The 22,939-nt window shown below is 36.0% G+C and overlaps 1 protein-coding gene across 2 annotated transcripts in view; it reads left to right on the forward strand.

Moving 5' to 3' along the window:
* The window catches only part of ANKS1B (ankyrin repeat and sterile alpha motif domain containing 1B), a 758,303-nt gene that overhangs the window by 138,406 nt on the left and 596,958 nt on the right, over positions 1-22,939 (forward strand). For both annotated transcript variants that reach the window (XM_058568586.1, XM_058568587.1), the window contains exons 2-4: positions 8,452-8,532; positions 15,658-15,814; positions 21,853-22,149. In XM_058568586.1, the coding sequence (XP_058424569.1) occupies positions 8,452-8,532; positions 15,658-15,814; positions 21,853-22,149 (535 nt within the window). The remainder of the gene's footprint in view (positions 1-8,451; positions 8,533-15,657; positions 15,815-21,852; positions 22,150-22,939) is intronic.

A 22,939-nucleotide genomic window follows, 5' to 3' on the forward strand; every position in this document is an offset into this window, starting at 1 on the left:
AGTGATATTGGCCTGTAATTTTCCTTCTTTTTATTGTCTTTGTCTGGCTTTGGTATCAGGATGATGTTGGCCTTGTAGAATGATTTAGGCAGTGTTCCATCTTCCTCTATTTTTGGAATAGTTTGAGAAGGATGGGTATTAAATCTTCTTTGAATGTTTGGTAAAATTCACCAGAGAAGCCATCTGGTGCTGGACTTTTATTTTTTGGGAGGTTTTTGATTACTATTTGAATCTCTTTACTTGTGATTGGTCTATTCAGATTCTCTATTTCTTCTTGGTTCAGTTTTGGGAGGTTGTATGAGTCTAAGAATTTATCCATTTCTCCTAGATTGTCCAATTTGTTGACGTATAATTTCTCACAGTATTCTCTTATAATCTTTTGTATTTCGGAGGTATCCGTTGTAATTTCACCTCTTTCATTTCTAATTTTATTTACTTGAGCCTTTTCTCTTTTTTTTCTTAGTAAGTCTGGCTAAGGGTTTGTCAATTTTGTTTATCTTCTCAAAGAACCAACTCTTTGTTTCATTAATCCTTTCTACTGTTTTTTTGGTCTCAATTTCATCTATTTCTGCTCTGATTTTTATTATTTCTCTCCTTCTGCTGATGCTGGGCTTTGTTTGTTCTTCTTTTTCTAGTTCTGTTAGGTGTAATTTAAGGTTGCTTATTTGGGCTTTTTCTTGTTTGTTAAGGTGAGCTTGTATCGCTATGAGTTTCCCTCTCAGGACCGCCTTTGCTGCATCCCATATGGTTTGGTATGGCATATTTTCATTTTCATTTGTTTCCAGATAGTTTTTGATTTCTCCTTTAATCTCATCAATGATCCATTGGTTGTTCAGTAGCATGTTGTTTAATCTCCACATTTTTGTCACTTTCCCAGTTTTTTTTCATGGTTGATTTGCAGTTTCATAGCATTATGGTCTGAAAAGATGCTTGTTATGATTTGAATCTTCTTAAATTTATTGAGGCTTGCTTTGTTTCCCAACATATGGTCTATCCTTGAGAATGTTCCATGCGCACTTGAGAAGAATATGTAGTCAGCTGGTTTTGGATGGAGTGCTCTGTATATGTCTACTAGGTCCATCTCGTCCAGTTTTTCATTTAATTCCACTATTTTTTTATTGACTTTTTGTCTGGATGATCTATCCATTGATGTAAGTGGGGTGTTAAGATCTCCGACTATTATTGTGTTGTTATTAATGTCTCCTTTTAGGTTTGTTAATAGTTGCTTTATGTACGCTGGTGCTCCTATGTTGGGTGCATATATGTTTTTAAGTGATATGTCTTCTTGGTGGAGTGTCCCTTTTATCATTATATATTTCCCTTCTTTGTCTCTCGTCACCTGTTTTATCTTGAAGTCTACTTTGTCTGATGTGAGTATGGCAACACCTGCTTTCTTCTGCTTGCCATTAGCTTGGAGTATTGTCTTCCATCCTTTCACTCTGAGCCTGTGCTTGTCTTTAGAGCTGAGATGTGATTCCTGGAGGCAGCATATTGTTGGGTCTTGGTTTTTAATCCATCCTGCCACTCTGTATCTTTTGATTGGAGAGTTCAATCCATTTACGTTTAGGGTAATTATTGATGTATGAGGGCTTAACATTGCTGTTTTGTCACTTATTTTCCTGTTCTTTTGCATTTCCTTTGTTTCTTTTCCCATTTGTTTTGGACTGCCAATTCAGTTTGCTTGTCCTGTCTTATGACTCTTCTAGTTTTCTCTTTGTTTATCATATGTGATTTTGTTTTGATTATTTGTTTAGTGGTTACCTTGAGGTTTGTATGAAAAATCTTGTGTATGAGATAGTCCATTATCTGATGGCCTCCTATTTCCTTATACTAAGTCAATTCAGTCACTTTCCTCTTCCCCTTCTAAGTCGTTCTTGTTATACCTTATTCTATCTTGTGTTGTACCTGTGTGTTTACAGTGATGAGGTTATATTTATTTTTGGTGAATTCCTTCCTTTGATCTTTGATTTTGGTATTTAAATCATTGCTAACCTATTCCGGTAAAGATCTACTATTTTTCTGAGTTTATCTACCTATATTTCTCCTTGCTCCAAGCTTTGCATTCCCTTTCTTTTCTTGTTTTCCCGGCCTGAGGGCCTTCTTGAGTATTTCTTGTAGTGGGGGTCTCGTGGCCATGAACTCCCTTAACTTTTGTTTATCTGGGAGAGTTACTATTTCTCCATCATATTTGAAGGATATTTTTGCTGGCTAGAGTATTCTTGGCTGAAAGTTTTTGTCTTTCAGTATTTTGAATATATCATTCCAGTCTCTCCTAGCCTGTAAAATTTCTGTTGAGAAATCTGCTGAGAGCCTGATGGGAGTTCCTTTGTACATTATTTTTTGTTTTTGTCTAGCTGACCTTAATATTGTTTCTTTGTCATTCACTTGAGCCAGCCTTACCACTACATGTCGTGGAGTGTGCCTTTGCCTGTTGACGTATTTAGGCGACCTATTGGCTTCACTTACTGGTATTTGCTGCTCCTTCCCCAGGTTTGGGAAGTGCTCGGGTATTATTTCCTTGAATAGGCTCTCTGTTCCTCTTTCCCTCTCTTCTCCCTCAGGAATACCTATAATTCTTATGTTACATTTCCTAATAGAGTCACATATTTCTCAGAGACTGTCTTCATTTCTTTTTAGTCTTAGTTCTCTCTCCTCTTCCATCTGGAGTGTATCTGTATTCCTATCCTCTATAATGCTATTTCTTTCCTCCATATTGTCAGCTCTGTTCTTTAAAGGTTCCAGATTCTCCTTTATCTCCTCCATTGTGTTCTTCATCTCCATCAGTACTGATTGGTTTTTCTTTATGATTTCCATCTCCGTTGTGAAGAAACTCCTAATCTCATTGAATTGTTTGTCTGTGTTATCTCGTATTTCGTTGAGTTTTGTTTTGTTTTCTTTTTTTGTGAGGAAGATCAGCCCTGTGCTAACATCTGCCAATCCTCCTCTTTTTTTGCTAAGAAAGACTGTCCCTGGGCTAACATCTGTGCCCATCTTCCTCCACTTTATATGGGACACCGCCACAGCATGGCTTGCCAAGTGGTGCGTTGGTGCGCGCCTGGAATCTGAACCAGTAAACCCTGGGCCGCCACAGTGGAGCACGTGCACTTAACTGCTTGGGTCACTGGGCCGGCCCCTCATTGAGTTTTTTTATGGTAGCTATTTTGAAATCTCTGTCATTTAGGTTATGGATTTCTGTGTCTTCAGGGTTGGTTTCTGGGTGCTTGTCATTTTCCTTCTGGTTTGGTGATTTCATGTACCTTTGCATTGTGGTTCCTGTATTGGCTTTGTTTTTCCTCATCCTGTAAATATCTGGTTGCAATTTCCACCCACTGCCACTGTGTGGCAGTTAAGGGCTGTGTAATCTGAGCCCCCTGTGCTCTGCCCCAGCTGTTTTCTGCGATCTGCCAGCCGCTTGGTCTGGTCTGGTCGGCTGAGCTGCAGTGTCCGACATGTGGGGAGTGGGGGACTCTCTCTTTTGCCCGCTGGGTCCCTGGCGTGGGAGTCTTCTTGCTCGCCCCTCATTATCTGCTCTCCTGGAGTGCTCAGATGTTGATGGTACCTCTGTAGCAGTTCTGAGTCCTCTGTGTGGGAGTTTCCCACTGGCTAAGAGAGGCCCAACAGCTACGGTTTCCCCGCAGAGAGCCGCCCCTCCCCCCTCTCTGGGAGCCGCGTGGACTGGGATCACTGATCTGATGGGGAGGGAAAGGAGTTCTCCTTATCTCTCCCCACTTCCTCTGGGGGCCCAGCCCGTTCCACTCTCAGATGTGCGGCAGTGTGGATCTTTCCGATCTTGCTTTTCGCTGTTTAGGAGTCCGTTGTTGGTCTGTGACTGTTCCTTTTGTTGTGTCTTATTTGGGGAAGAGTTTACGGGAAAACTCACTCTGCCATGACGCTGATGTCACGCGACAGTTTTTCCTTTTTAACTTGGGTCGTTAGACCATTTGTAGATTAGTGTAATTATTGATATGGTTGTGTTTAAATCTGCCATCTTACTGTCTGCTTTCTATTTGTCCCATCTATTCGTTGTTCCTTTTTTCTGCTTTTTTTTCCCTTTTGCCTCTTGTGGATTATTTTTTATGATTTCATAGGTTATTTTAAATGAGTAAATTGTGTTTGTTTTAACATATCTGTTTTACCTATGGCTTATTTATTCATTAAAAATAATTCTCTAGGGGGCCGGCCCCATGGCTTAGCGGTTAAGTGCACGTGCTCCGCTACTGGCAGCCTGGGTTCGGATCCTGGCTGCTCACCGATGCACCACTTGTCCAGCCGTGCTGAGGCAGCGTCCCACATACAGCAACTAGAAGGATGTGCAACTATGACATACAACTATCTACTGGGGCTTTGGGGAGAAAAAGGGAAAAAAAAGGAGGAGGATTGGCAATAGATGTTAGCTCAGGTCCGGTCTTCCTCAGCAAAAAGAGAAGGATTGGCATGGATGTTGGCTCAGGGCAGATCTTCCTAAAACAAAGAAAAAAGTTCTTTAATTATTTTTATTTATATAACTTAGCACATGTTTATTAAATACCTGTTGATATTGAGTGTTTAGAGAAAGGTTTATTGGAGTAGGTGAGTCTTGATCTGGTTTTGGAGGAATGGTAAGATACAATTGGTTAGAGAATCTATCATAGGTTAGTAGAAGGGTATGACCAAAGGCACAGGGGTGGAAATCAACAGGGCAGGACTGGATGAGTTTAGCAGGAGGAACAAAAGTACAAAAATTCTAAGAATGTAATAGGAAATTGAAAATGCTTCAAGGATTGATGTTTTTAAAAAGAAGGTTAAAAACCTAACAATCTATGAAAGTGGACTATCTGCTATTGCCATTCACAAAAATTAACTCAAAATGGATCAAAGACCTGAAGGTGAGACCTAAACTATAAAACTCATAGAAGAAAATATAGGCAACACACTATTTGACATTGGTCATAAAGGAGTCTTTTCATAGGACATGCCCACCCAGACTAGGGAAACTAAAGAAAAAATAAGCAAGTGGCACTTTATCAGATTAAAGAGCTTCTACAAGACAAACGAAACCAGAATCAAGATGAACAGACAACCCACCAGCTGGGAGAGAATATTTGCAAAACATACATCTGACAAGGGGTTGATCTCCATAATATACAAAGAACTCACACAACTGAACAACAATAAAACAAACAACCCGATCAAAAAATGGGCAGAGGAAATGAACAGAGACTTCTCCAAAGAAGATATACAGATGGCCAAGAGGCACATGAAAAGATGTTCAACATCACTAATCATCAGGGAAATGCAAATCAAAACAGCACTAAGATATCACCTCACGCCCGTTAGAATGGCTATAATCACCAAGACAAAAAACCACAAGTGTTGGAGAGGATGTGGAGAAACAGGAACCCTCATACACAGCTGGTGGGAACGCAAACTGGTGCAGCCTCTATGGAAAATGGTATGGAGATTCCTCAAAGAATTAGAAATAGAGATGCCCATGACCCAGCCATCCCACTACTGGGAATCTATCCAACGAACCTGAAATCAACAATTCAAAGAGGCTTATGCACCCCTATGTTCATTGCAGCATTATTCACTATAGCCAAGAAGTGGAAGCAACCTGAGTGTCCCTCAACTGACGATTGGATCAAGAAGATGTGGTGTATATATATACAATGGAATACTACTCAGCCATAAAAAAAGACAAAATCGTCCCATTTGCAACAACATGCATGGGCCTGGAGGGTATTATGTTAAGTGAAATAAGCCAGAAAGAGAAAGACAAACACTGTATGATCTCACTCATGTGTGGAATATAAACCAACACATGGACAGAGAAAACTGTATTGTGGTTACCAGGGGCAAGGAAGGTGGGGGGTGGGCACAAGGGGTGAAGGGAGTCATATATATGGTGGTGGACAAACAAAAATGTATCACCCCAAATTTCACAATGCTAAAAACTATTAAAACATCAATTGGGGTCGGCCGGTGGCTTGGCAGTTAAGTGCGCACGCTCCGCTGCTGGCGGCCCGGGTTCGGATCCCGGGCGCGCACCGAGGCACTGCTTCTCCTGCCATACTGAGGCCGAGTCCCACATACAGCAACTAGAAGGATGTGTAGCTATGACATACAACTATCTACTGGGGCTTTCGGGGAAAAAAATAAATAAATAAAATCTTAAAAAAAAAACATCAATAACAAAACAAAACAAAACAAAAAAACTAACAATCTAATGAAATTGTAAAACATGCACGTTTTATCACTTTCCTGGTTTACCTGTCACCTTTTTTATTCTCGGAAGGTAAGATACCATTAAATAAAATAAACTATTTGATTGAAATAAAGTTAAGAGCAAAATAAAGTTAAAATCTTAGAATTAAATTTGTACATTAGTCTCCTCATTATCTTCTTAATTCCCAAATAAATTGTTAAATTCTCATCTAACTTGATCTCTCCATTTCTTTTTGGAATAGTTTCCTGTGTTAAATTGTATAATGCTTTTGCTTGGTTTTATTTCTACTCCTGCATAACTTTCAATGTCCTTCATATAAACTTTTCCCTCTGCTGGACCCTTAAATAATGTTAATTATCTGTCCTTCATTTATCTAATTTTTCTTTTTCTCAATAGATACTTTCTTATAGGTTCTCTGAAAGTTTCAGTGATATGTGAGAGGTTTTCAGACTTTGAATTGCCTTGTTTGATTTTGATTTTCTTTTTTCATGAGGGATTGATGGATTTTGACTAATATCAAAATTTAAGAGAAGGTTTCACCTTGCCCCATATATATATTTTCCACTGAGGTATTTGAGCCCAATGGCCTCCCTCTTATAGTGTCTGATATCAGGCACTCCCATGGTTTTACCTTCTATTTAATAATTTGTTCTAACAATTCGTTGAACTGTGTTCTAGCAAATACAATACATTATAGTACTGTGTTCTAGTAATGCTCTAAGAGCTTTATAGGTATTGATTTATTTGGTCCTCACAACAGCAGTATAAGGTAGTACTATTATTATCATCTCTATTTTGCAGATGAGGAATTGAAGTTCAGAGAGGTTAAATACCTCATCCAGGGCTACCCCCAGCAAGTAACGGAGACAGGTTTTGAACTCAGGTAGTCTAACTTCAGAGCCATGCTTCTAACTATATATTTTCATAGTCTTCTGGATAGTCTTACTTATGTGTATGTCAGATACTTAAAATTCAGTGTCTCCAAACCTGAAGTCAATTGTTTGCTCTCCATCTGCACTGTCCTCCCCCAAGCAGATTTGTTCCTTTTTTCACATCTTAGTTAATGTTGTCATTTTCCTTCTTGCCATCTAAGCCTGAAAGCTGAGTCATTCTAGACTAGTACTTCTTCCTTCCTTCAATTGGTCCCTGCATCTTATTGATTTGTCCTTTTAATTAACTATCGGATAAGTGCATTCTACTCATTTTCCTTGTCCCACCTTAGTTTGTCTGTTTTGATCTTTCCTTTGGAATGGCTATTCATTCTCTTCTAAGAAATGCTTGTCTGCTCTCTGGTACCTCAGTTATCTTACTACTTTGTAATTACTTGTTAGTATATGTTTCTATCTTCTCTATTAGACTCTGTTCTTGTAAAAAATGACCTTGAATTATGATTTTGTACTCCCAGTGCCTAGCTTAATATGTGATATACTATAGATGTACAATAAATATTTTGTGAATACGTGAATTAGTTTGTCATTGGATGTTAGTTTCGATGGCTTTAGTATCATAATGAATATCAGATAAAGTCATTTTTTGGTCTACTTTCTGAAAAGTGTATTTCAATGCCTTATTTTTTTAAAAGCTAAAAATAGTTTCTGTAATTGTAGTCATCAAGGATAAAATGGACTCTTTTATATGGTTACATGTTATCTCCAGAATATATTGTATAGTAAAATAATGATAACTGCAAAACTATTAGAATCTTCTTATGGTTTACAACAGTCCAAATCATTAGTTATATTTTCAAGTATGACATACTTATTATATTTTTTGGTAGGACTTAAGCAGCAAGAAGAGTTTATATTCTTCCCATAATGCAAAAATATCTTATAACTTATATAAATCACTGCCATCTAAGAATGTTAATAATGCATTGAAAGGGATGAGGCAGGTGTCATAAATCTTTATTCTTTGGTATATAATATAGTAGCTGAATGTTAATTGTTTCCAATATTTAAGTAATTATATAAAATAATAGGGAATTTTCAGATCCAAATTTTAGTGCATGGCAGTGGGCCTACATTCACTAATAATTTCTGAAGGTAGTTATATTCCCTAATAATTTCCCTGCTTTAAATAAGTGAAGTTATTGTTCTGAGGGGAATGCTTGAAAGATGGCAGTCATTTTCTACATGACTAAAATTTTCATATGCAGCATGCTGCTGGCTGTAGGACTGTCAGGCTTTTTGTTTTTCAAAGCATGATTCTGCTTAACCGTTAACTCTGCGCTTGTGCTTTATTTGCAGCATCTGGCGAGGCCCCAATGTGAACTGCACAGACAGTTCGGGTTACACTGCTTTACACCACGCAGCCTTAAATGGACATAAGTAAGTGCCATTTATTTGGACTGGAATCCTTGTGTATTTAGTTACATGTAACGAAGTTAATTATGTCTGATGATACCTGTCTCACGTTGCCATGAGTCCCCTGGGCTTAGATGAATTTGGAGAGGCACCAAGTGGCAACACTGACAAACTTGGTAGGAATGTTGCTGAGGATGATTATGTGCAGAGTGTAAACTGAGAGAATTGCTCTAAAATAGTCAAATATTACACGGGGAGAATGAAAGAAGTAACAGGACCATGTTAGTCGCGTGTAGTTTTAGGCAGGGAATGGGAAAACCACTTAATAACACCACTCTACCTTTTTTGGTGTCTTCACCTAACATGGCAGTATTCACTAGGAGTGAAATCTTAATAGATTCTTGCTATTAGAAGCCATGGACTCTTGTATGAACCACTACAAAATCTTTCAAATTTATCTAAAATGCTTTTTCTTTGTCATTCATGATGGTCTTTCTGGTTTTAAACTTCTTTAAGCTATGGAATTATGTTTCAAATAATGTGATAGTATATAGTACAGAGAGTGAAAGAATGTTTAACTGTAACCACCACTTTATTTCCAGTGTTTTAGCTAGGTAACCTAATGTTTAGTGACAAAGTGTTGTAAGTCCTCTGAATGATGTGTCCAGATCCCTACCTTACTGCTGGCTTCTTTGGCCATCTTAATTGCGGATTCAAGGTGGTACCATATTTCTTAGTTCCAACTGGGAAGATAAACTATTAAATCTAATGGACAGATCTTGGCCTGACCGTTTGAGCTATATGCTACTTTTCTTGTTCTATCTCAGCTTGGCATTATAAGCATTTCTCAAAATAATATTGTCACAAAATGGATTAGCATTCGTATCCCTTCTTAATTTTCTGTGAAGTATTTAGTAAATGTTATTGGTTTATAAATGACAGCATATGAACTTCTAACCATTGAGATATGTTTCCCTGTGGCCCACTGCATAATTTTTAGTTTTCTGTTGGAATGTACAAAGTGCAGATATTTTCAGTGAATTGAATAGCAATCATTAAGATTATCATAAAGAGATGGGAGATTTGACTAGATATCTTCTAAGATCTCTTTAATTGCAGATGCTTTGAGAATTATACGTATCTGCTTTGCTTTTTCCGAAGATCTCATTTAGCTTTTCTTTTTAACACTTTCTGGAAAGATTTTACTCAGTGTCATTCTATAGGCTTTGGAAAAAAGCTGGAAAATTCTTATCCCATCTATCCATCTCTGCTAGTTATGTGGCCTTGAGCCATTTAATTAACCTCTCTAGGCCTCAGTTCAATGTACTGAATATACTGGCTGGATATTTTTCATTGTTCCTTCCAATTATAACATTTTATGATATACTGTTTTGGTAATATTTGTGGTTCAGTTTTGTACTATGATGCTATAATTCTGAAATTTGTATTTTTTCCTAGAGTATAAGGTTTCTTGATTTTAAATTATTTAAGTTATTCAGGGACTTTTAAAATTAGAGGTCATGTATTTTATCCTAGCCCCTTCATTTCCTTCATTTTGGAGAAACAAGGCCATTCTGGGTAAGTAACTTAGTGGCCACTTAGATATTAAGGTGGGGCTGTGTCTAGATCCTAAGCCTTCTGGTTCCAGGTGTATGCTTTTAACAATACATTATCTCCCCTTTGTGGCTATATGCACATCAGTTTCCTAAACTCTTGCTGGTTTTTCTCTGTCACATTATGTATTTCTGGGCTGCCTCCCCTTATTATCAAGTAGTGTGTTCACTTGGAATGTTAATTTTAATATTGGCTTCAGAAAAGATATTTGAAGGAGAAAAAAATGTCATAGAATATGTCTCAGAGCCAGAGAAGAATGATTTTTCTTTTCTTTGCTTTTGCTCTTCTCGCTTAGCATAGGTAATGAACAATTGATTATGTTGTATTCTTCCCAAGCCTTAGCAGTCAGCATGGAAACACATCATTTCCATATTTGTTGCTGTTGTATCCATCAGCTCTAGATTGTTTCCATAAACATTATGATTTGTAAGCCAAAGTTCATGGAATCACAGAGCTGGAAATAATGTTACAGGGTCTTGTAGTTTATTCTTTTGCTTTGAGCACAGACTTTTTCACTACCCCCAACATATAATCTAAAGCCTTCATATTGCAAATTAATCCTGTTTGCTCTCATTTTGTACATTTTATTGGGAGCTTTTATTTACCACTGCTAGTTAATTTACAAATGGAGGAGCATTTTTGTACCTGAAATATGTTATTTCATAATGAACAATTCATCTCCACTTAGCCAAAACAGGACACAATAGAAAATGTACTCTATTGGTGATTTCCTGGGTCATTTGTAATTATAGATTAGAAAATTATTACCTTCAAGTGATGGAAAAAAAACATGGTCAGAAGAACAAAATTCACTAGCAATGATTTTAAATAAATTATTTCAATAGATGGGCTAAAGACCTATCTATTTCTCTTTCTCTTTTTATTTTTAAATATGGATGATTCATTGTCTCTCTCATGTATTTCTGCTACAAATTTGATTCTCTTAATTGTCTTCTGAAGAGCAGTTAGCCAGCCTGCCTCCAGCCTTCCTCCTCCCTCCTTCCCTTCCTCCCCTTCCTTGCTCTCTCTCTCCTTACTTTCTTCCTTCCTTTCTTCTTTCCCTCCCTTTCTCTTCCTTCTTTCCTTTTCCTTCTTCCTTCCTTTCCTCCTCTCTTTTTTATATCCTTTCTTTTTAAATAATAATATCATTCCCTATAAGGTTTTACTAAACTTGTATATTCATATGTCATTTCAGTTCTCCTTCTCTTAGCAAATTGCTCCTTTTTTTTTTTTCTGGTTAAGTTTCATTAAATTATATTGTACTTTGTGGTTCTTGGATGCTATTTTGAAAAATGTCACCAATAAATTGTTACTATATCTTTGAAATATGTATGTTCTTTGATATGTTTGGGGTTAAAATATTTTCTATGTTTGCTTCTGATTCTTTAAATATTTAATGCTTGGATTCTAGATTCCATTATCAGTAATCCAAATTGCATCTCAAATTGGATCTAGAATCCAGATAGTAAGCTGTACAAATATGCCATACTTTTGATTTGTTGTTTCTAGGCTTTCTAATGAAAGAAGGGTACTCCCTCTAAAAATTTGTATAATCTGGTCCATGAAGTTGCTCTTTGCATAACCTAGAAATATCTTTGATCTGATTGCTTCTTTCCTGGATAAGAATATTAACTAGTTAAAATTTGCCTTTATTCAGTCTATCTAGAAATCTATGGGAATGAATTCAATATATAAAGGAGCTTCAGTCAGAAAATGGAGAGTATTGTCCTAAAGTCTTTTGACCATGTCAAACACATTTGCAACTTAAATTCCTGTTAAGCAGAAGTAAAATCTTCAAGAAAGTCTAAAATCAAAAGGACTTTAGGGAATTGGAGATTATCATTAGTTTGTTAATACTACATCTGTGTGAAGATGATTTGCATTTATTTCAAAGTTCTTAGGACTACCAACAAGCAAGGGAAGATAGAACAAAATAAATGTCTTTGGTTATGATTTAATTATTGGGAAACTTGCTATTGAGATAAAGAAAGTTGAATGTTGAACCTTCCCAGTTAAATTTTGCTCAGAACATATACTGAACTTAAAAGACATTTCATATTAATCAGAAGTGTATTTATATCTATCAGAAAATTAAACAAATTAAATGTAATACCAAGAATGAATACTTTTAGAATTCTTATATTTACCTGAATGTACATATATTGGCCTCAAGCTGCAAAATATTGCCATGATTTAAGTTGGATTATTATTAAATTTGATATTTTCTTTTGCTCCTGGGAAATGGAATTGTTTTTCCTGTGATCCCATCAACCACATTTACTTTAGGATTTCAGAGCGTTTCTTATTTATCAAATGCTGTATATAAGAAAGAATGCCACTTTATGTTTAAGATATAGAGATTTTTTCTTGCTTGCTCTTCTGTAGACATTGTTCATCAATATAGTTTAATATTTCATGCCAGGTAACCAAGCATAGTCAACATGTTCATTTGTTGATACCTCTAGAAGATATAAGGTGCAACTTAAATAAAAATAAAAAATAATAATACTGATTTGGTGGGATCCTAGTGTTAACTACTCTTTTAGTTTAGATATTATAGAATATACGCGAAATTTAATTTGTTCATAATGAGTCTGGATGAAAAAGGCCTGTGTAATACATATTACTTATGATATACATGGATACATCATAAGAAAGATTAATGACAATTTGTTGATTAATTATTTATGATTCAGTAAAACTGACAGGCACTTATTTAATTAGAGACATCACTTTATATTTCACAAATATGATTTTGTGGGAGAGGAAAAGTAATTTTCCCTCTACCATTCTAGGTTCTTGGCTAGAAATAAATAAAAAAGACAGATTAATAGGAGAAAAACAGAGGTTTAATAACATGTATACCTCCTGTATATATGGGAGATACCCAGGAAAACTGAATAACTCCCCAAAATGGCCCAAGTCATCATCTTAAATACCATCTTCAGCTAAAGACAAAAGAAAGTGTTGGAGGTGGATCAGCCAGTTATCGGAGGCTATCAGGAAAAGCATAGTAAACAAAGGTAAGGTTGGTGTGCAGATTTAGGTTGTTGCCTTTTCCACTGATAAATTGCTAAAGATTCAGTCATCCTCTCTTCCTGTTACAGAGAAGGAGACACCCTTACAAATAGAGACTTCCCTTATAAATGTAAATATCCCTTACAAAAGGGTAACTGCTACTCAGTTTTCAGAGCTTCTCCTATGTCTGCAGTTTCTCAAAATAACCAGCTTGAAATAATCCTATGCCAAAGAGGCATATTTTGGGATGGCATATTGTGCCCTTCATTTTCACATTAGAAATCTTAGCCCAGCCAGTTCATTAGCTGATATTTCTTGTTGACCTAAAACAAATAAACAGCCAGTTATTTTCCAGTGAAATGTGTTTATTTGGGAACACATGTCAAAGAATTGCAACTTGGGACATGTGGTCTATGACAAACCACAGGCAAGTCCGGAGAAACAAAGGAGAGAAGGGTTCTTTTAGGAAATTGGGAGGGGCTGTTATAAAGGAAGAGTCTATTGGAGGAAACAGAGAGTTTGAAGTACAGTGGCTTTTCATTGGCTGAGTTATGGCAGTCTCACATTGGCTGAGCTGTTGCAGCAAGGAGGAACGTCTTCCTTCCTTCTGCTGGGGTAGCAAAGAAGTATCCCTCCTTTTTGGAGATGCAAAATATCATCTCTTTCTGTTGGAGTCTGTAGTGTGTGTGGAGTGGCACATGTGTGAGCGTTCTCTCTTCTGGCCCCCTGACTCCATTTTAAATGAGGTTTCCATTTATTACTTTTCACAATCTGAATAAGATGAAAGGTTCAACTTATTGAGGGGTAGGCAAGATCTAATATTTGTCTAGTGCTTTATTATTTAGCAAGTGGCTTCTGCTCTATGATCTCATTGAAAGCTTTTACCAGTCTTGCTAGTAGGCATTATTATTACTACAATATCCCCTACAGAAAAGAAAAAGAAAAATGAGGCTAAATAATTTCTCTAGGGTTATATCATTAGGTAGTTTACATAGCTGGGACTCAAATCCTAATCTTCTAAATTCAGATCTTATAATATTGGTGTTTTAAAAAGAATGTTAAAATGAGATTTATTCTTATTTTCTTTGAAGTCTTATCATTAGAAAATTTAGGTCTCCTTGGAACTTTCTAAATATTTCTACAACATATTCTTGGTTCTTTCAAATATGACTTCATACATTTATCAATTAAGTCCAACATTGCAAGTGTAGGCTACATTCTGGGCAACGTATTTTGCCATTTACTATAATTTTGTATTTTATCATATCTATTTTTCTTGTGGGCTGTCAGAGTTCTGACCTCAGTTCTATTCAAACTTCCTCCAACTTTTCTCATTTGTTACTTGCATTTAGAGCCTGGCTTCATGAAATATTTAAGTTTAGCTCTTTCTGTTACCTTTATTCTCACCGTTGTGATTTGTTATAGATGAGAAACAATTTTAGAATATATTGTAATTGTATATATATATGTATTTTTATATCTGTCTGTCTAGGATTTCACTTAGTGAATTAATAGAATTTGCCTCTTAAACATGCAGTTTTTGTTTAGAATTACTGTGGTTGATTGACACAAAGTTCAGTATAATACATACTAATAATTATTAATTAATTGCTCCTAAGGATGAATATTGCAGTTCAAAATTTTTACTTTGAAAACTTGATGAGGATTGTATACAAAATTCTATAGGTAGGATATATTATTGAGTATGTGTGGAAATTGCGTCAGTGGTGGAACTTGTCTCTTAAATGAAATTACCTCTTTGGAATTTCCCTTCAGAGCCATTTCTTAGACTTGGAGGAGATAGGTGAAGGAGTGCAGAAGTATGAACAGCACGCGTTCAAAGTACGTTGTGTGCCATGGCTGAAAAGTTATTAAACTTTTTTTCAAACTTAAGCTTATACTGCAGCTAGCTTGTCAGGGTCCCTTTCCTACCGTGCTGTCTGCTTTCTCTTTTGTATGCATATGCATCTTCAATTCCATATTCCAATTCTCTAGGAATGGTATATAAACTCCCTAAAATGTCTCTTGGTAGTATGATAACTTTTTTTTTTTCTAAACAAGGCGTTTGCTTGTACCTCAGCTTTTCCTTTAGGGTAAATCTCAGGTATGGGCTATCTGGAAAGAACTCCTTTTTTAAAAAAATGAGAAGAGGTATTTTTTTAAGTTATTTTACTTAATTTATTCAGTTAATGAAATTAGATAAATTTTGCCTAAATGGATTCTATTAGGTAGTTTCATTGGTTAGTCGATGCTGTGTGTGTGTGTGTGTGTGTGTGTGTGTGTGTGTGTGTGTGGTGGTGGTGGTTTTTCAGGTAAGTAAAATAGCCAAATGTGGAATAGTCAGAATCTTAAACCCAATTTTATGTCTCAGTACCTAAAATTCTAGGTCCTCAATACTTAGAATGATTACTCTAGATTGCCATCCAGCAGCTAGTGTACTGTCATAATTATTTGTTTAATAAAATCTGTGTTGTTCATCAGGTTTTCTGTTGTGTTTTTTTTTTCTTTCTTTCTTAGGGACATAGTTCTCAAACTACTTCAATATGAGGCATCAACAAATGTAGCAGACAACAAAGGTTATTTTCCTATTCACTTGGCTGCCTGGAAAGGAGATGTGGAAATTGTGAAGATTCTTATTCATCATGGACCGTCACATTCCAGAGTCAATGAACAGGTGCACTTGTCAAATGTGTGCTCATGCTATACTTTTTCTAGAGTTTTCCGAAGGCAAAGCTACATTGAAAAATTGATTATTTCTGTCTTTACCCTGCCAAAGACCTTTTCACTGCTGAATTTCCTGAAGGAGAAATTTGAAAAATTCTTTGGCATGTGTATATGGTGAATAGGCACTAAGTTGGGCATTTGTAGAGATATTTCTTATCAAGGAAATCCCACATAAAGGAAGTAGTTGTAATATTTTTGCCTGCCTTATGCAAGCATTTATTTTATAGTTGTTGAATATTTAAAGATGTAATAGAATTCATATTTGTAATGCTAATTAGTTTTTCTTAATAAAATTTTAAATGCTAAAACAATAATGATAGCTACTATTTGCATAATACTTTACCATACATAGCACTTTCATAGTAAGTACAATTTGTGAATCAAAATGCAAAATACAGTGTATACAATTGCTAGTCTTATATTAGGGTAAAAATTTACTTTATGTATCTATATGTACGTATGCCCAGAGTAAGTTGAGTAAAACACAGCAGCAGTATAATACTGACTGATAAAGTCAAAATATTTGCAAGTACATAATATCCATATTGCATATAATGGGCATATTAAAAAAGGAATGCCATTCTCAGTATTCTAAATAAATAAGACCACAGATTCCAGAAAGTAAAATATTGTCCCCTAATACAGTATGAATAAACATCTTGAGCTCTGCATGCCCCCTACTGTTCTCATTTTGTAAAACTATATTTGAAAACCAGCATGCAGTCCAACAATTGAATTACAACCATGTCATTAAGCTGCAGGTTGGCAGTTGTCCAATATCAATGCAGGTAAGTTTACTATAGGGCAAGCACATCTAATAAAGGACAGTTAGCATATTGTTCAAATGGTTACAGACTTTGCAGGCTTTTGACTGAAATTCAGACTAAAGAATAAAAAGTAACACTAGCACTAGCTGAAGCAAAGGGAAGAAAAATATGTAGTTTTTTCCAGCAAAACGCAGTTGTAGAAAGAACGAATCAGGAAAAATGTTTTATTAATTAGAAAAGTGTCTTATTAGTATTTATCACAATAAAAATTTCAATGTTTATGGGTTACAAAATACAGAATATTTTTATGAGAACACACTCATAAATTCAATGTTTAAAAAATGACAGATATGGCTATCTTTATCAGCATATCATGCTAAAAGGAGACTTATGAGAATGCTGCTCTGTTCCTCAGAAATCCAAAAGTTAGAGATCATTTGTGGGATGAGCCATCTGGTGGTTATTCTTAAAACTGTCTGAATGCCCCAAAGCAAACCTGAAATAGTAAAATGGAAAAATAATCCAAGGTTAAACAAGAGGAAGTTAGTTTTACAAACAAAATATTTTGTAAGTGACATGAAAATAAGAAAAAACACCTAGTATTCATTTATATTTAAAGTGGAAGATTTTAATGGCATATAACTATAATGGTATGTTTTTAAAACAAATACTTGTTTCCTGTGATGTTGAACAGATCAATTAAAATATAAAAAATGTCTTTTTAAGGAGATTGGAATTCAAAATTATTTTTTCACTTCTGTTGCATTGTGTTGTGGTTTCTGTTGGCAACAAATTGAAAATTTCTTGAGATTTTTCATACTATGCTTTCAGTATTTTTTTGTTTGTTATTATGTATATACTCCTTTAGTGCTGACATAGTTCTTTCATTCAATGTCATTTCTCTTAAAAGTTTCTGGTGTGGGAATTTTATTTTTTAAGTAACTTTTGGTTTTAGTTTTAATTTTTTTTCACACCTCTAAATCATGGGACAGAAATGTACTATTTAATTATAGACCTTTATGTATTTAAACAATAGAGGGAAGGAATGAAAATGCGAACTAACATTCATTGAGACATAAGATAGCCAGACACTGTGCTAAGCTCTTTCACCTGCAATATGTTATTTAATTAATTCTCACAATCTTCTGAAGTGATGTGATCACTCTCATTTTATAAATGAGAAATCAGGCTCAGTAAAGCTAAATAACTCGTCTGAGGCCACACATTACTGTGTGACTAAAACTGAGATCTAGACTCCTAACTCCTGTCACTTATGGAGTGTTTGCTATATGCCTTGCATTGTGCAAAGAACTTCAACTATATTATCTTACTAAGCGGCCTGATGAGATAGGTATTAATTATTGTTCCTACTTTATATTTGGGGAAACTATCTTAGAGAGATTAAGTAACTTGCCTATGATATCACAGCTACTAAGAAATGCCGCCTGGATTTGAACCCAGGTTTTTCTGATCAAAAGCCTCTTAACTGGTATGGTTAACATCATAGCCACTATGAGTGATGTTAAAATTATGCATAATTTTCAGGGCTTCATTCTGCTTTCTGAAAGTTATCTTTGGTTTCTAATACAGCTTTCTTTAAAAATAATTCTATGTTACATTTTAATATTTAAAATTTACAAAGCATTTTCCCATATCTTATCTCTTTTAATTTGTAAACTACACTCTAAGGTAAACTACAATCTTTATAGGGAAAGTAATATTCTAATTTTACAGATAAGATAGGTTGAGAGAGATTGAGTGATTTACTCTTGCTAATAAGTGCATGTTAGCACGTCAGCCTAGGTCCTGTTCACCATTCTATACTGCCCTAGAATTGGTGATCAATTTAGGGCAGATGTAATTTTGAAATGTAATTTTGATGTAATTTTGAAAACAAAGTAGATCCTGTCCTGATTATGATTTTCATACTTGCCACATCCTTCCTGTCTTTTGTCAACTGATTTATTCTTTCCTTTCTTCTGATGTTATGGATATTTTCAACTTAAATTTTCTGTATATTCATTTTTACCTAACCCTTTCACCTTATCTTTCTCTTTTTTTTCCTGTATTTTAATATTACGAAAAAAACCAGAGGAGCCTTGTATCATAAGTATATTACCTTGCTATTCACCAAAACTCAAGCCCAACTAGTGTGATAGTTTCCATTAGTTTTATTTTGAAGCGAGATCTTTGGTACATAGCTTTTGTCAACCAGTGTCATTCTGCCATTCATTGTCTGGAAGTGTCCTGATTTTTCAGAGAACACCTATTTTGTAAAAAAGAAGAAATTCGAGGGGCTGGCCCAGTGGCACGTCGTGGTTAAGTTTGTGCACTCTGCTTCGGCGGCCTGGGGTTTGCAGGTTCGAATTCTGGAGGCGGACCGACGCACTGCTCATCAAGCCATGCTGTGGTGGCATTCTACATACAAAACAGAGGAAGATGGGCACAGATGTTAGCTCAGAGCCAATCTTCCTCAGCAAAAAGAGGAAGATTGGCAAGAGATAGCTCAAGGCCAATCTTCCTCACCAAAAAAAAAAAAAGAAGAAGAAGAAATTCAAAACCATTGAAGAATGTTTGGTGTAGACATACTAGCAATTATTAGTCAGTGCTTCATCACAGTCTACTTATTTCAAATTAGATTTTCTTTAGATCACTAGTAAGTATGGACACATGTATACAATCATGCCTTTTATAAAGGTACCACAGGCCTAGTCTTCACTGATGTGACGATCCAAGAATTTGATGGTCATGGATAAACTCTAGGAACATTTTTTCCTGGGTAAGTCTGAAATGATTGAAATAATTTTTCTTGATATTTGAACAATGCTAATTGGTGTTAATAGATAGCTTCAATTTTGCACTTATAATTTCCTAGGCTAAGGCCTGTGATAAAGTAGAGAGGTCTTTGAGGAATCATTATTTCATAATTGACTTTTCTTTTTCTCAGAAAAGTGCTGTATTTTGAAAAATGAGATTGAATCTCTTTCCAAGAAAAGGGAAATTTGGTTTGGTCAGGAGGCATATTTCTATATCACATTTTCATGGTATAAAGTAATAAGATTGATTTTCTTATCAGGCTTTTAAAACTTAGCCAGATAAGAGACTAAGGGAATGGGAACCTGTGTGTGGTCAGTCTCTATGAGGAAGTAGATGATAGTAACACGTTCCGGCTGAGAACAGGAATGATGGAAGAAACAATACCTCCAGCTGGGTTTCCCATCTATCAGATCTTAACTTTTTATTGACTGTCTCCAAGGAGTAGGCTTTTCCTCTGGGTTTGGCCTTCAAATACCCTCTTCTGGTACTTGTTTGGAAGGTGAAGTTGCAAGAAGCCTTTCCTAATGCTCATTAAAAATTTGTTTTACTTATTATTTTCTTGCCACTCCTTTTTTAAAGTTTTCAAATCCTCGCTTACTCTCAACTCACGTATCTGCATTCTTCAGCCAGAGCAAGGCTGAGTTACTTTCTGGAACATTCAATTTTGTTTGGGTTTGAACCCTCCTTGTCCTTTTGTTCTGGTCAGAACAGCTCTCTAAGCAGCTACTTCCTATTCCCACTTAGTTGGTGTTCTTTTGGGCAAAATCTATACAAATTCTGCTTTCAGATCACTAATTTCCTTTTCTCTTCTTTGACAATATAGCAAGACATGGCAGGCAGTGTGGTATAGCGGAAAGAGCATGAAAGGTTTTGAATTCTGACAGATACGGGTTCCAAAAGATCCTGTATCTGCCTGGGCATGTAATTTAACCTTTTTGTATTTTAGTTTCCTCATCCATGATTGGAGATGATAATACCAGTCTTGTAGGATTGTTTGTAAGAGTTAAATGAGACAATGTATGTAAAGTTTTTAGACACTCAGCAAATGGTAGTAGTAATAGTTGTTAGTGTGGAAGATGGTATTAAGAGCACTGACTTTGGCTCTAGGTTTCCTAGGTTCAAATCCTGCTCCAACACTAAATGGCTATATAATTGGAGGCCGGTTATTCAACTACTCGGTGCCTCAGTTTCCTCATCTGTAAAATGGGAATAATGATAATAATAGTATCTATCTCAGAGCAAGGATTCAGTGAGTAAACATACATGAAATGCAACTGTGCCTGGTACATAGTGTTAGCCATGAAGATGACTCTGGTGATGGCAGCCTCCCTTGTCTCTAGAACCTTCATTCAGGATCATTGCATGATCCTTGTTACTAAAATTTCTTGTTCACATTTCTCCTGATTGACCCTTCCACCTCCTGACATAGTCCTATACCCATTTGCCTGCACCATCTGCCCTAATGGTCTAAAACGTCTGTCTGCCTTGGAACTGAGTTCAGTTTTCTCCGTTTTAACATTTTTTATCCTGCTAAATTTCTAGGACAATCTCATTGATTTTCAACTGAAACACTTATAAGCTGCACGTGTAGTACTGTGACACTCCTTGTGACTTGTCCGGGGAAGGTCTGCCTCTCAATCTGTAATTATATTTCAAAAAAATACTGTTTAATCTTAGGACCAGTATGTCTTCATTCTCTTTGCAAAAAAAGCAATGATTTATACTTTTATGGACGATAAAATGAAACTTAATTTGGGAAACCTTGTAAATATTTCATTATCAAGAATTTACTATCTCAGCTATCTTTTGGAAAGCTAGTCTGTTAAAAGTGTGTTATAATTGTTATTAATCTCTCTCATTAACAAATATCATGCAGGCGTGATGCACAGTGCAGATAACACTGGCCATCTGGGCCCAGCAGGGCCACTGACTAACATGGCTAGATCATTTATCACTCTTGGAAATTGGGAAAAGTTTGATTTTTCCTATTGAAGTGATAAAATGTGATGTTTTTGATGCAATATATGATAGATACTTGTATCAAATATAAAATTCTAGGGGGCCGGCCCTGTGGCTTAGCAGTTAAGTGTGCGCGCTCTGCTGCTGGCGGCCCGGGTTCAGATCCCGGGCGGCACCAATGCACTGCTTCTCCAGCCATGCTGAGGCAGCGTCCCACGTACAGCAACTAGAAGGGTGTGCAGCTATGACATACAACTATCTACTGGGACTTTGGGGGAAAAATAAATAAGTAAAATTAAAAAAAAATTCTATTAGGCACATTATTAAAATAGATAAATCTTAAACTAACATTTTCAGAGCATCTCAGGTTTTAAGTTACTTTGTTTAGATTTTGATAACTAATTGAATTTCTGAAAACTTGCATTCTACATCTTTGTTTTAACAGAACAATGAAAATGAAACTGCTCTACACTGTGCAGCTCAGTACGGACACTCGGAAGTAGTTGCTGTTCTCCTAGAAGAGCTCACCGATCCTACCATCAGGAACAGCAAGCTAGAAACACCTTTGGACCTGGCAGCACTCTATGGACGGCTTAGAGTGGTCAAAATGATCATCAGCGCACACCCTAACTTAATGAGCTGCAACACTCGAAAGCACACACCGCTACACCTCGCTGCACGTAATGGTCACAAAGCAGTTGTCCAGGTGCTGTTGGAAGCAGGAATGGATGTGAGCTGTCAAGTGAGTCTTCTTTTAGCTGTGCTTCAAAAGCGATGATGCTCTTGCTTTGCTTTGAGATACAGATGTTAAAAGTTATATGAGAAATCTTGCCATTTTTAATCAATCAAATTTTCCACAAGTGGTTTTGTAAATACTAAATTCAAGACACCAGGCCACACACTGTTGGGAAATATGAAGGGATATAAGGCATAATCTCTAACATCGTTCTAATTTGAGGGCTGTACACTTGAAAAATTATTACTAGATGGCAGTCGTGTGTGGTATCATTAGTAATTGTTTCCTTTCTCCCAGTGTCTAGCTCACAGCCTGAATCCAGTCAAAGCTGAATGAATGAATGAATGAAACAAAATTCACTTTAACATTTTTGAGTATGTACTTTGTGTTTAATATGTTGACACATTTAGAATCCAATTCTCACAGCTGTCCTGTGGAATTGAGAGCCATTAAATTCCAGTTAAGAGATGAGGAATCAGATTCAGAGACTTAAGAAACTTGCCTAAGGATACATAGTTGATAAACCCAGAATCTGAATTTAGATTTATTGATTAAAGCCCAGGCCTCTTGCCGCAATAATGTACTGTCTATATGTAACTAATGAAGGAAAGATCACTGTGCCTAAGGGCAATCAGCAAAAATTTTATTGCAGAGGTGTGGTTTGAGTTGAGCTTTGAAAGATGGATAACATTCAGTTAGGTTTTGTTTCTCCACAGGGAAAGGGCAACCTGCTTTTATTATCTGTCTCAAGTTAGCACCAACTCCAAGGTTAGCTTTTTTTTTTTTTTTACCATTT

This window comes from Diceros bicornis, chromosome 25 (assembly GCF_020826845.1).
Source record: "Diceros bicornis minor isolate mBicDic1 chromosome 25, mDicBic1.mat.cur, whole genome shotgun sequence".
Classification (NCBI taxonomy): Eukaryota; Metazoa; Chordata; class Mammalia; order Perissodactyla; family Rhinocerotidae; genus Diceros; species Diceros bicornis.